Source organism: Poecilia formosa, unplaced genomic scaffold, assembly GCF_000485575.1.
Source record: "Poecilia formosa unplaced genomic scaffold, Poecilia_formosa-5.1.2 Scaffold31, whole genome shotgun sequence".
NCBI classification, from domain to species: Eukaryota; Metazoa; Chordata; class Actinopteri; order Cyprinodontiformes; family Poeciliidae; genus Poecilia; species Poecilia formosa.
The window spans coordinates 133,264-146,928 of NW_006799970.1; the positions used below are offsets into that span (position 1 = coordinate 133,264).

Below are 13,665 nucleotides of genomic sequence, written 5' to 3' on the forward strand. Positions count from 1 at the left end.
ATCATTTGTTTAAATAAATCTTTAAGCGTTACCCATCAGCTCATTCTTAGCTTATTTCTTAGTTGCAAAAAGGTGAGAACAGCTCAGTTTGTTGAGGTTATTTGTCCTTGTTTTCTTTAAATTAATGCATCCAACGTGACTGCGCACACACACACACACACACACACGAATGAGATCAACAGTACCTGAAACTGAGCAGCCATTCAAAGAAACTGCAGTAACCAGATCATTTAAAGAGTCGTACAAATAAGGGTCAAACAAAGACAAAGAAGCTACAGTGGACACTCATCTCTTTGACTTTCTGGTCTGTTGCATAATATTAAGTCAACAACAAATGGTTACACAGGAAAGGAAAACAGACCCAAGACAGAAGGAAATGAGAAAAAGCAGGAGCTGATGAAACGTGATCCTTTGAAACATTTCATGAAAATATAACTGTGTGTGCTTTTAGCCCACGCTTTACCAACTATAACCAAGCTTTGCCTTCTCGACTACAGTACCCTTAAATAAACTCCATGAACAAGCTCGAGTGGCACGAACAGCTTCACAAGCCACCGCTGTTCCTCGTAAGTCTTTAAGCGTTTCATAAAGATGCTAAGTAAAGAAGTGTTAAATGCCTCCACCTGTTTGCTTTTTGCAGAAAACCCACTGAGTCTGTTAGTTTTCTGGGCAGGACTCTGAACAGCAGCCAGTCCCGTAAAGACTCGTGGGAACTCTATCTGATCAGCTCTCTCACACCTGTCCAGCATAATTTGCAACCGTATGTGGTTCTGTTGCTCTCTAAACTTCCCCCTACCGAGGCAATGTTATCAGGTGGCTTCTCATGCTTACCTCAACTGAAACCCCGATGGAAAAAACAGCTGAAATAAGACCTGGAGATGCTGCTGGTGAAAAACTGCCTACTTTACTACAAAGCAGAAACTTTTACAACTTCATTTTTTTTTTTTATGAAGTCCGGGGGAACAAAGAGGAGTGACGGACAGAGATGGATGGAGAACTGAGGGTCCTTGGGACTGACTCGCTTGACAGCGCCTGTCTCTACTTGTAATGACTTATTTACTCTGGGGTTATTAATCAGGTGTGGTTTTTCTGTTGACATGATTTATATGCTTTGTCAGATATGAAGGCATCATTAAAAAAAAGAAAAAAAGAGGCCCACACCATCATTGATCAGCTTCAGCAGACTCTGATGTAAAGTCAAAGTGCTCCATCCTGTTTTTGTTTAGTGACCAACGGCAACAGATTATCACTTTTTCCCCCCTAATCAGAACCAGGAAACATGACCCGTCTTCTGATAAGCTTCATCTGTTCAGAGAATTAATTCCTCTGTCCATGTCGTTTCTGCCCCGATGTTTTTAAAACAACAACAAAAAAAAAAACATAACTTGCACAAACAGATCTGTAGATCTCTGACCGTCCTTCAACAACTTTCCACTTACTTGTCATTTCCCTCAGTGCTTCAAACAGGAGCTTGCAGTTTTCGGCCTTGGAGAGTTTCTGCAGTTTTCCTCTTGTCCAGTAGCCCCATCTTGTGTTTTATTTTTCTCACTACCAAGAAGCCAAGCTCCAAATGCATTCTTTTGGATTGTCCTTGATTAAAATCTTTTGGAATAAATCTTTCAGTGAGCGAATAATGGAAAAAAATAAAAAATCTCTTTCTATTTATATATTTTTAGTTTCATTAATAACATTTTTGCATTACTGCATGTGTTGTTCCTTTGTAAGTCTGACTGCTTGTTTCCAGCTGTTGTCCTGATGGAAAGGGAACCTCTGACCCCGTCTCAAGCGTCGTCCAGCTTCTAACAAGCTTCCTTGCAGGATTGTCCTGCATTCAGTTTTAACAATCGATCCACTAACTCTGACTGGTTTCCATCTCCCTGGTGAAGAAAAAAAACATTCCCACAGCATAATCCTGCCACCACTGTTTTTGAGTAGCATTTTCAGCAGCATTGGCTTACCTACACACATGACAAGTTACATGCAGACGTTAAAGCTGATTGTTTCTAATCTGACCACAGCGCTTTGCTCCAAGTGTTTGCTATAAGCTTTAAATTGGACATCTTCACTGCTTTTTTCCCCCACATTAGAGGTTTCCTTCTGTTACTTTTCTATAAAGGGCCAGATTTGTGAAGTGCGCAATAAATATAACCCTTTGCAACAAATTTATTCACTTTAATTGTGGTTTTCTGCAGCTCCCCCAGAGTTATACACCGTCTGGCTGTTTTCTCTGAGCGATGTTTTTCTTGCCCAGTGCGCCGCCATGTGTTGGTGGGTTTGCACCAGAGCCGTGCAGTTTTCATTTCCGGACGAGGTAATGAAAATTTCTTCTTGAATTGTTCAAAACTGTGTGTATATATCGTTTAATAACCTGAACCTACTTGAAGATTCTCCACAGATTTACCTCTAAACTGTCGGCTGTGTTCCTTTTTCTTTATGAAAATCCTCCAAGACCTTCATGTAGCAGCTGTGTTTTAGATTAAATGACGCAGCTGATCTCCGTTAAACTAATTAGGGGATTTCTAAAAAAAAATAAAAATAAAGAAAAAAAAAAGAACTGGTTGTAAAGGATTTTGTTCCAGAGTACGACTGTACTGACAGGGCACTGCCATTTTCCCACTCAAACATTGTAAAATAAATGTTCCATTTGCATTTTTGTCTAATTATAAATATAAACAAATAAAAATCATGTTCTGTTCACATATTGTTCTTTTAGGGGTGAAGAACACCAGTGTTAAAATGTCTGCGGATGTAATAGCTGTTCTGCAAAGCTAAAAATGACACATTCACATAAACACAACAGGTAGTTTTAACTCACAACTAACTACCAGTGCATTTTACTGCGCCGTAATTGTCTATGAGGAAAAAAAAACAAAAAACAAAATAAAACTTGCATGTTACTTGCTTATAGCTCTCCGAGGTTATTTTTACATTTAAATTTTAAATGAGGAATGAGCCAGCAAACACAAAGAGCAGGCGAGCGTCTCATGAAAATGAAAGGAGTTTTTTTTTTTTTTTTTACTGCATTTAGTATTTGTACTTTCTCTGTGTTTGAAATTCAAGTGTCTTCTTCTTGTGGCTCAAAGAATTAGTGATTAAAATTACAATGCATTCCGGTTACATATACTTTATTAATACAAAATGTTTACATGTTACATACTTAACAACTGACAGCAGCATATTCTTACATCCTTTTGTGTTTTTTATTTTTTTCGGTTGCTTCCGTTGCTTGGCTCAGTAATCTTCTTCTACGACAGGTTTACGCTGAGGATAATAAAAAAAAAATATGTTAGATTTAATGTAATGACTAAAATATTTTTTACAATAAAAAAAAATCATTATGTCATGAATATTTTCAAACCAGTGGTTCTACAAAAACTACGGCTTTCAACTCACAGTGTAAAGGTGGTGGTTTCTATTAATCCAATCAAACATGAAGACAAATAAAACAGTATTTATAAGTATAAGTAAAAATCTCATACAGTGGCACAAATTTGCCAACCACTGATTAAAAATGCGATTCCCATTATGACCAGCAGAGGTCCCTATAAATCCACGTGAGATTTACACATGAGCAAACTTACCTTGGTTTTGCCGCAGTTTCTGACCCTGTTACCTAAGAAGAAGAAGAAAAGATCTTTTTTTTATTTGTATAAAAATCAAAACATCAGTTTATGGAAGCAGCGCATTAGCCAAGCCCCATAAACCGAATATTAGTATTTTCCAGCTGTCTTTTAACTACTTAAAAAAAAAAATTAAAAAAAAATAAGCCAGTGAAGTCTTTCCAGCCAAACTCTGACTGAAGGAATCCAGATTCAACACTCACATATCACTGTTCTCGCTTTCATTATATCTCTTTTAGGGCCCAATCATGCAAACCCGAAATGCTCAGACAAAAGGTTGAGAAAGACTTACCAAGCAGCAGAACAAAGGAAAGGAACACGACAACCCCGGCGAAGATCAGTCCTCCAACACGCAGTGTTTCATAGTCTGAAAAGTTGCATAAAAAACATCACCAAGTCATCACAGTTACTCATAAGGTCTGTGACTCTAACCCTGCAGTCTACTTTTCTCTTTTTATGCTCAATAATCCTTCTGTTTTCCTTTAATTATGCCTTATAACTCATGCTGGCAATATATGCAGTACACTGTTCTACTGTCAAATGTAGATTTCCAGGAAACAACTACTCACCGTAAGTAAAGTCTGCATCCCAGTCAGTTGCTGCTTCTGAGCGGAGACAAGGAAAGGACACAAGCAGAAAACTCTTAAAAAAATGAAAAAGGATGTTTTTAAAGTGAAAATATAACAGGTTGTATTTTACTTTTTAAGTAATCTACCACTTGTTAAGCATAAATTTACTTGTTAGATCAAATGAAGCAGCTAATATTCATACCTGATCGCGACCAGAACTGTAGAATCACAAAAACGAATAGAAACTTTCTGACAACATAAAGTGGATTAAAAGACCTCACAAAGCAAGACATCACGCCTCCATCTGAAGAAACTTCATAAGGTCAGAGTTCACGATTCATTCAATAAGAAATTGAGCAAAAATGTGTCCATAGAAAGGGTTCGATGCAAAAAAATAAAAAAATAAATAACAAATAGAAACACAGCTGCACAAAATTACCACAAAGGCACTTTTACCAAAAAAAAATAAATAAATAAATAAATAAACAAAAAATCTTGATGATCCCTACGACCTTTGAGGAAAAACTTGGCTGCCAAGAAAGGCAAAAAGTTAACAGTTAAACTAACAAAAAAATATTACAGCAACAGTTCAAGACAGTGGTGGAATATTGTGACAGTCCTGGGCTGATTTGTTGAGTCAAAACCTGGTAAACTTACAATAATTGATGCAATGCTGAATTTTGCTTTCCAACAGAAAATCTTTTAGCAGAATGTCTATCCTTCATTTGGTAAACTAAAGGTCAAGCACACTGGGTCACGCAGCAGGAAAATGGCCCAAAGCGCATTAATAGGTCTACCTCTGCTTGTCAAAGTCAGGACTTAAATCACATCAAGATACAAAGGCATCAACTTAAATAAACTTTTTTATTTCAACTGAATTAAAACAATTTGATTGCACAAAATATCTCACACAGTGGTGCAAAACAAAAATGTCAACTCTCTGTAAAAGTTAAACGGTAGTTGTCGCCACCAAGGGTTGGCACAAGCAGTGTGCAGATTCAGAGGGTTATTACTTTTTCACATAAGGGCAGGATAACTTGATCATTTTAGTCAATTCATTCATTTGATTTGTCTAGAAACTGACTTTATATTGAAGTGTGAAAATAAGAAATCCAGCCCAAAAAAAAAAAAAAAATCACTGACTGGGATCTTTTCTATTAAACAAAAAAGGTACCGCGATGCTACAGGATGCTCACTTGTTTCTCTTCACGCTCAAGTTTCAAAGAAGCAGAATGAAAAACGGATAGTAGCTTGTGTGTAGTACGGTGGGATTTATTAGTTTGCAGATGTTTGTCGTCCTGAGAGAGACTGTGATTGCGTAATTGCACGGTGTCATGCTAAAGTGTTTTTCCACTTGTTGTCAAGCGGTAATGAGCAGCTTCACTCACCTTTTGCCGAAGACATGGTGCTTTGTCTGTGCGGGTTCTCTTGACTCAGCTGTACGAACAGAAAGCAGAAAGTGAACAAAACTTTAACAACAAGCACATGCCGCGTCAAAATATCCAAAAGATTAAGTCATTTATTGCAGTTCTTGCAGTCATTGTTGCCGAGTTTTCTCAGCGGGTTTGATGTCTGAACGCTTTTGGTAGCAGTGAAGGTGAAAGTATTTCATTTAAGATGGCCTTCATTTTAAAGTACGCCTAAAGAACCGCTGAAGTTCATTAATTTCAGCTTCTTTATTTTAGATGAACGCTCAATGAAAGGCACAGAAACTCTATGCGGTGTGTGTTCTGACAAATTGCCTCATTAGGTTTCCTGCTGCAGCCACAATGTGACTGCCTTGATCTTTGCTGGGAATTTAAAGAGGCTAATGGTATTATTGATCTTTTACTCTCCATTCCTTCTACCATTACCCTTGAACTACACACACACACACACACACACACCCCTACACACACGTACACACACATACACACACAGAGAAAACCTTTTAATTCAAGCTCCATCTTTTGACCTATAATCATTAACTCCCACAGATTAACAGACTAACATTTTCCTTGGTGGTCTCTCCTTTCAGCTGAAACGCGCCTCACTGAATTATGGACTTTACTGCTGTATGTATTATGTGTCCTGGCCTTTTCCATCCACCAGTGAGCTTGAGGACGTTCACCAAGGGGAAAGAGGTTACTCATTAATGCATTATGGCGGCGATATTCATTAACCTTGAACCTTGAAAGGTCAGATAAAAGTAATAGACGGAGTATGAAAAACCAGCTGCGCTTTCCGCGGTGTTGACACAAAGTGACTTTAACGAAGACGCACAGCAAAAACAATATCTTAAAAAAAAAAAAAAGTGAAATTGATAAGAACACCCAAATGAAGTAATCTAAATGTACTTTTTAACTTATATACCTATTTAACGTGTTTCACCGGTTTGGAGAAAATACTTTTTACATACAAACTGCATCTTTTTCCACACAAAACATGATATCAACTTTGCCAAGAAGACACTTCACCCTTTCTTACACAGTCGCAATATACATTATGCCTGTGAGCACCATAACTATGAATCTGAAATTATTTTCAACGACAAGCATAGTTTATTTATGAAATATTCTTACAAAACGAGGAATAACCTACCTGAGCTGCTGAATGTTCTGTGTTACCTCTGTCCAGGTGTGTGTGGGCAGGTGTGGGTGGTCCTGTCTGCAACCCATCTTCCAAACTTACAGATCCACCCCCTTGCACACACACATACCTACACAGACACACACACACACACACACACACATACAAGTTTTCCATTCCTTCCACATTACTTCAGTGCAACCACTTGGTTACATATTTACAGTCTCATAAACTTAGTGCAGATATAGAGAAGAAGAGGCAACCTTTGGAATCGTTAAAGGAAAAGAGGAGGACGTTACAATCTAAGTTGTTGCAAAAGACGCCCCTTCCACACGCGCTGCTTCAAAGCTTTGACAATGAAACAACCTTGACTGACATTGATGGAGGGTTGGTGTCGTCTTAATGCTTTCAACCATGAAACACTCTGGAGAGAAGGAGATGTTTTACAGAAGAAGAAAAAAAATGAATAAAGGCACACTCTGTCTTTGAACACACTTTTATTCAATTATGCCAAAAGCACAACAGGTTGCTACACAACAAGGCTTTATGCAGGAGATGAACACAGCAGTAGTTGTACAGCAGTCTGCTCCCACTCTTTGCTTTAGTTCGCGTTTAGCTACTTTTAACACAGACTGGCACAGAAATAACACACAGCTTTTGAGGTTAAACCTCTCAAACAAAGCATCCACACTTTGTCTTTCAGAGAATGTGTAGTCATTGGAAAAGAAAAGGAAAAAAAAAACTGTGACAGTGGAAAGCAAAAATAATAACAGGAAAAGAAGACTTCCCCCGCTTTGAAGAGCTTGCAGCGCTAGTGACTGCAAGCAGAGGGGAAGCTAATCACTGCCTGCTAGAGACCGGTTAATCCCAGTGGAGCCAGTGAGGCGGCAGTGCAGTAGATATGTAGAGAAGAAAGGCAGTGACACAGCTGATGTGTGAGCTCTCTCCACTGCGGGTGGTTAAAAAAACACACACACACACACAACAGTGGAGGAGCCCGTGCAGAAACCTGCGAATCCCGCTCAGAGAGCAACGCTGAGATTGTCTTGTAAAAGGCTAACCTACATGGAGAGATGCACAACCACAGCAGATGTGATGTGTTCACAATCCTGCACACCAAACAATAAACATCCAGGGCCGGACTTAAGAAAAAGAGGGACAGAGGCAGTAGCCTGGGGGCACTGCATTTTGGGGGTTGTTGTTAAAGATGCAGAATGTAACTTTTAAAAATAAAACAAAAAAACATGTTTCTTTACATATTTGTTAAAACTGTCACTATGTTGTGATATTATAAAACAGTTGATCTGTGGAAGAAGTTAAGCTCCTCTGCCTTCTCTGTGAGGTCCTACTGCTGTCGGCAAAAATACACCAGTCAGTCAGAAACAACCAATCAGAGCCAGGAGGAGGGGTCTTAGCACTGTCAATCACCTTCATGTATGTGCTGCTCACACCCTTCTTGTTATCTGCTTTGCGGCAGCTCCTTCCTGACAATGGAGCTTGCCGTGAACATGCAGGCTAGTAAGCATGACCACCAATTGACGGCGAGTAAACAGTCTTCCTGAAATTATCAACCGTTTCCTCCCCGTTAGTGTAGCTGCAGCTCATACATCAGAGTGATTGACAGCACTAAGACCCTCCTGCTGGCTCTGACGGAGCAGTGTATTTCTGCATTTGGCAGTAGGACCACAGCTCTAGCATAGGTGGTGCAATATTTTGGGCCAACACGTCTCTTTTCAGCAGACACAGTTTACATGTCTACATCATGTAATAAAATTTGACTTCATAAAATATAATATAGGATCATGCAAAAAAAATCAAAATAAAATACATTTCCAATGGATAACTATTCAATTATGCTAATTGACTTAGAATTTCAACACAATAATCTACATTGAAATAAATATATACATTTAAATAAAACATAAGCTATGCAACATGTTAGTCACAATAAGTATGTTTTTTTTCTTTTTTACTTCATTCATAAACATTACTTTAATCTTTCACTGGAACGGATTTACCCTGTGGGCCCACATTCTCCTAAATCCAGCCCTGCACACATGTTCACCCAAACACGCCTAACCACTCAAACACACACATAGATCTCGTATATTTGACTAAATAGCTCATATGTAAAGTATTTAAATTTAAATACTGTATATATGCATATATCTTATCATATACATGTGACAATTTTTAACTTTTTTTTCCTCAGGACGACTGAGAAAACGAGCAACAGATTCACGAATCCTAAAACCTAAAGTCAGTTAGATAGAAGAACAACAAAACATCTGAACTCACAACACTAAAAATATCTCGAGAATTTATAAGACAAACTTGTGCCAAAAGATGCCACAACAAACTGCAGTGAAAGACCATCACAGAAAAGGCACAGCATTTGACAAGAGCACTGAAGGACTACTCACACACACACACACACACAAAATGAACACCTGGCAAAATATCTACTCACTTGTTACATTTTTGTAAACGTATACAACTTGTCCTCACCCTCCCGTACAGGTAACTAGAATAAACCTCACGTCGTTTCTTTTTTTAAATTATTTTTAAAACATTATTGTTGCTTCCTTTCTGAAACCGCTCCCGTTGCCTCAGTTTTCTGCTGGAGTCTCTTTGGCAGCCGCTGCAGCTGAAACGGGTCAGAGAAATAGGTTTTAGATTCAGTACAGTGGAGTATGCCAGCTACCATGCAATGTATTTATAGTGTGGGAGATCTGCAAAAAGTAGCCCACGACTTGGAAGGAAAACAACACTTTCTTTGTGCAAATTTAATAAACCAAAATGCAAAGAATGTGTCATGCATTCGTTTTTCACCTCGTTTTTACTGATTATTCTCAGATAAGTCCAGTACAACCATTTGCTCCGTATGTACCAAATAGAGTTCACCTGCATGTAGCTGAATTTCAGTACAAACGAGTTCCGTAAAAGGACTTAGAGAAATTTACGTGAACAAACAGCATCACGAGAAACGCATCTCAGACAAGTTGGGAAAAGTTAAGACAGATTTGTGTTTTAAAAATACATTCTAAGCTGTGAAAATTCAACAGAGCGCTGTTTAATTATTCAAAAATAGAAAGGAAATGAGAAAATCGGCAAAACTATCAAGTCTCCTGATAAATTGATAGACCAGGCAAGAAAATAATTAGAAACAGCCAAAAGGCAGTGGGAGACCAACTATCAGTCACACACTCTACTAATTTTTGCTTTGAAGACAAGTAGTAAGAGGAAAGGGATTGCTGAAGGAAAGCATAGGAAGTACTGTGGAAGGCATAAGAAGATGATCAAGTCAATAAAGTCGAAAAAAAAATACATTGGATTTTGTGGCTATTATGGGACAAAACGGCATGAAAATGTGCACATCTTCCATTAGGATTAGTTCTTAATAGAGGGGAAATTAAATTGTGTATGCAAAAAAAGGCACCACCAGCTTGCATTTTCATCATGTTACATTTTTGCTTTATCAATAAATTTGGTGAAGTTTTAGTCGTAACATCTGACAGAAATGACTTTAACGTGAAGTAACTCAGGTTCTGACACGGACTTAGAGTTTTTACAAGTCCACAGTGTCACCACTGAGACCGTTTCAATTGAATGTGCTTTGAAAGTCAAAAAATGCAGCATGTCTGAGGTTAGCTTTAGAAAATGATCAATTACTCTGTTCTTATTTTCATTATGAGGACCCAGGTTAAACTTATTGCTCAGCAGACCTTTACGTTATTTATTCAACACTTTGCAAAGCTTGAAAATCGCCAAAACAAGGACTTTTTGCTCTCTTAAAGTAAAAAAAAAAATATATATATATATATATATATATATATATATAAACATTCAGATAGAATTTTTTAATGGCCTTTGATGGAATATGAGACTGCTAAGAATACACATTACTAACATATACTAAAATGGTTTAAATATTTCATAGCAGTAGACATGACATGTTGAAAGCTAAGCAAGCAAAACCTAATGCTAAAGAAAAGGGGTTTGCTAAATTCAACACAGAATTTGTTATGTGTATTTTGGTCGCTCTCAAAGGCATCAACTTATATTTATGTTATTGTTACCCTTGGTGACAATGAGGTTCTCCTCTTGCACCTCTTCACCTCCAGGGGCTCTGCAGAGAGAGTTTACAGGTTGTCAGCATTACTAACTAATGATAGACAAAAATGTTAAAGGTCTGTTATGACCAAGTCTTCTTCTTCTTCTCTTCAGAAACTCACCTGGGCTTCTGTTTTCCTCCACAGCGGCATCGTCGACCTACAAGCAGACACAAATCATTGCCTGACCTCTAAATATGTCATAAGAATGACGTGTTTCTTACATTATCATGGTTGAAAATGTAAAGAAGCGCTAATATAATTACAAGGACATCCTGTGAGACCTCTATTTTCGATTCTGTTTGAAATTATTTTGAGTGCACGTAGATGTGATCAGACAGAGAAAGCAGAAATATTCTTACTGAGGATTAGAAGGATGCCCAGCATAAACAGGATCACAGCAAACGTCAATCCCCCAATTCTCAAACTCTCATAATCTGGAAAAAAAGAAAGAAAGAAAAAAGAAATGCAATAATTTATGCATCTTGTAAAGAAATGTGTGAGCTATTGATTTCATACATGTGTCTGACAACACTTTGGTCACTCAGCATTTGCAAGTCGTCTGCTTTAAACTTACCGTAAATAAAAGGATTTTCAGCCACTGAATGCTCCTCTGTGGACGTAAAGAACAAAGAAAATCTTACAGGACAAATAAAAGTATGTGCTATTCTCAGTTACATTTTAAATACATTTCAAAGTAATTTAATGATATCTCTTAAAATACATTTTTAATGTATTGCCCACCTGTAGCTGAACTCATTTAAGGAAATTGTCACAAAGTGTATTAGACATATCAGCCAGAACATTCATCTCAGAGCACACTCCTCCTGGGGGCTGCTGTGCAATTTCCCAGATGAACTCTGGGAAATTGCAAATCAGACCTCCTCCGGTTTCCGTTCTGCAGCGGCTTTACTTCTTGCCAGTCTTCCATGAATCCTTCTACAGATTCTTCCACCAAGCTGTGGATGTCTGCAGCTTCGAAAAGGTTTCTATTGGCCTGATGGCTGCTTCTCTTTTTAATGCTTTCCTGCACCAGCCGTCGGTTTGATGGCTTCCCAGCTGTGACATTTTTCTTTTTTTTTTCCCATTTTGTGTAATAGATTGAACTGGACTCTATGAGATGATCAAAGTTTTATAACCTAACCCTGTTTTAAACTTCTCAACAACTTTTTCTCTGACCTACAAGTTTTGTTTCTTGGACTTTATGATCATGATGTTTAACCACTAAAAAATAAAATAAAAAAATAAAAAACCTGTGGCTGCCATTAACAGATGTATTTATACCTAGATTAAGTTTCACACAGCCGGATTGTATTTTCTAAATGCACGGCTCATGACGTCAGCCTATTATACAGGATTTAAATTAGGTGGTAAAGAGGACAAAACAAATTACATTTCATATTTTCATTGGTGAAAAAAAATTAAATCATATATATTATTCACTTCCACTTCACAATGAAGACCTGTTTTTTCTCTCTCTTGTTTCTTTCGAATAACAACAACAAAATGGTGTGTAAAAAAAATCCAAAAAAGTTCCTAAAAGAGAGCAGGGATAAAGGTTTATCCAGTCTTTACCCCAAAGCTTGCCTATATTTTCTAGTCTACTTAAACTACTTTAAATCACCTGAAATCCTATCAACATACATTTAGATTTGTAGCTATGATGTTATAAAGTAAAACAAGTTTAAGAGGAATTAATGCTTTACAATACATTGTAGGGCATCCTCTTCAAAGCTAAGTTTTCCTCAATAGTATTTTGAACTTCTGTTGGACTTTGACCAAAATAAATATTTTTTTTCCCTACTAGAAATAAGTTAAAACCAGTATAAATAAACTGCCTAAGTCCAAAAACACACAACAGGAACAACATTGGAGAGGCTCAAGAACAACTAATCAAGATCAACTAGTTAAGCAGTTTTAATTTGGTCAAAAAAAAGAGAGAAAAAATCACTAATATGGTATTGACATTTTTCCCACTGTTTACTCTTGTGCACATGTCTTTATGGGGATGATCTAGAAACCAAATGTTCAGTTTTAACTCTGTTAGTAAATGTAGGGCACTCACCCATAACACTGGAGTCTGATTCAGCTGAAAAGCACAGACAAGATGGGGAGGTTAGAGGAAGACTGAAGGAAAAAAGAGGCAACACAGGAGATGAGATGGAAATGACTTGGTGTATGTTTGTTTTCAAAAGTGTCTCAAAATGGCACAGGTTATATTTTTAAGCAGAAAAAGACTATTTTATATATCATTATATGTTAAGAGACCTCACACACTGAGTGGGTGAGCCAGTGTGTACATCTGACTCATGAAGCCTTTAGGTGGTAATTGATATTTTTGCTAAACGTCTCACCAAGGCTGGCTTTACTCCCCCCAACCCCCAAAGCAACCCTGCCTGCTCAAACAGCGCCTCCTTATGGGTGCTTTGCGAACGTCCAAGCGTGTTTCTTTTTGGTAAGCAGGGGAGCACTTACCGGCTACACACACCAGGAGTGAGGAGAGGAAGAGCAAAACCGTTTCCATGGCAACTGTTGACAGAGTAAGAAAGAGTGAAAGGGAGAGAAGACATAAGAAACTCCAGTGAATGAGGTAAAAGCACACACTGCTACAACCATATGTATTTGCATATGTCTCTTGGAAATAAAAATATTTGATTGTTTTCGCATTAACACTTAAGGCGTAAATTCAAATTTATAATCAACAGGAACCAAATGACACATCGTCAGCTGCGTCCAAACCTCTGGAGGTTGACAGATGTTTAAAAGCCCGCAGATATATATATATATATATATATA

The 13,665-nt window shown here is 37.7% G+C and overlaps 1 protein-coding gene across 3 annotated transcripts in view; it reads right to left on the reverse strand.

The window, feature by feature from the left end:
• Positions 1-9,324: 9,324 nt before the first annotated feature.
• The window catches only part of fxyd6 (FXYD domain containing ion transport regulator 6), a 9,322-nt gene continuing 4,981 nt past the window's right edge, over positions 9,325-13,665 (reverse strand). For 2 of the 3 annotated variants that reach the window (XM_007549360.2, XM_007549359.2), the window contains exons 2-8: positions 13,345-13,398; positions 12,935-12,958; positions 11,447-11,482; positions 11,232-11,306; positions 10,993-11,029; positions 10,837-10,886; positions 9,325-9,404 (exon numbers count right to left, since the gene is read on the reverse strand). In XM_007549360.2, coding sequence (XP_007549422.1) covers positions 9,367-9,404; positions 10,837-10,886; positions 10,993-11,029; positions 11,232-11,306; positions 11,447-11,482; positions 12,935-12,958; positions 13,345-13,393 — 309 coding nt within the window. In that variant the 5' untranslated portion in view covers positions 13,394-13,398 and the 3' untranslated portion in view covers positions 9,325-9,366. The remainder of the gene's footprint in view (positions 9,405-10,836; positions 10,887-10,992; positions 11,030-11,231; positions 11,307-11,446; positions 11,483-12,934; positions 12,959-13,344; positions 13,399-13,665) is intronic. The other variant, XM_016670234.1, reaches the window with a different exon arrangement.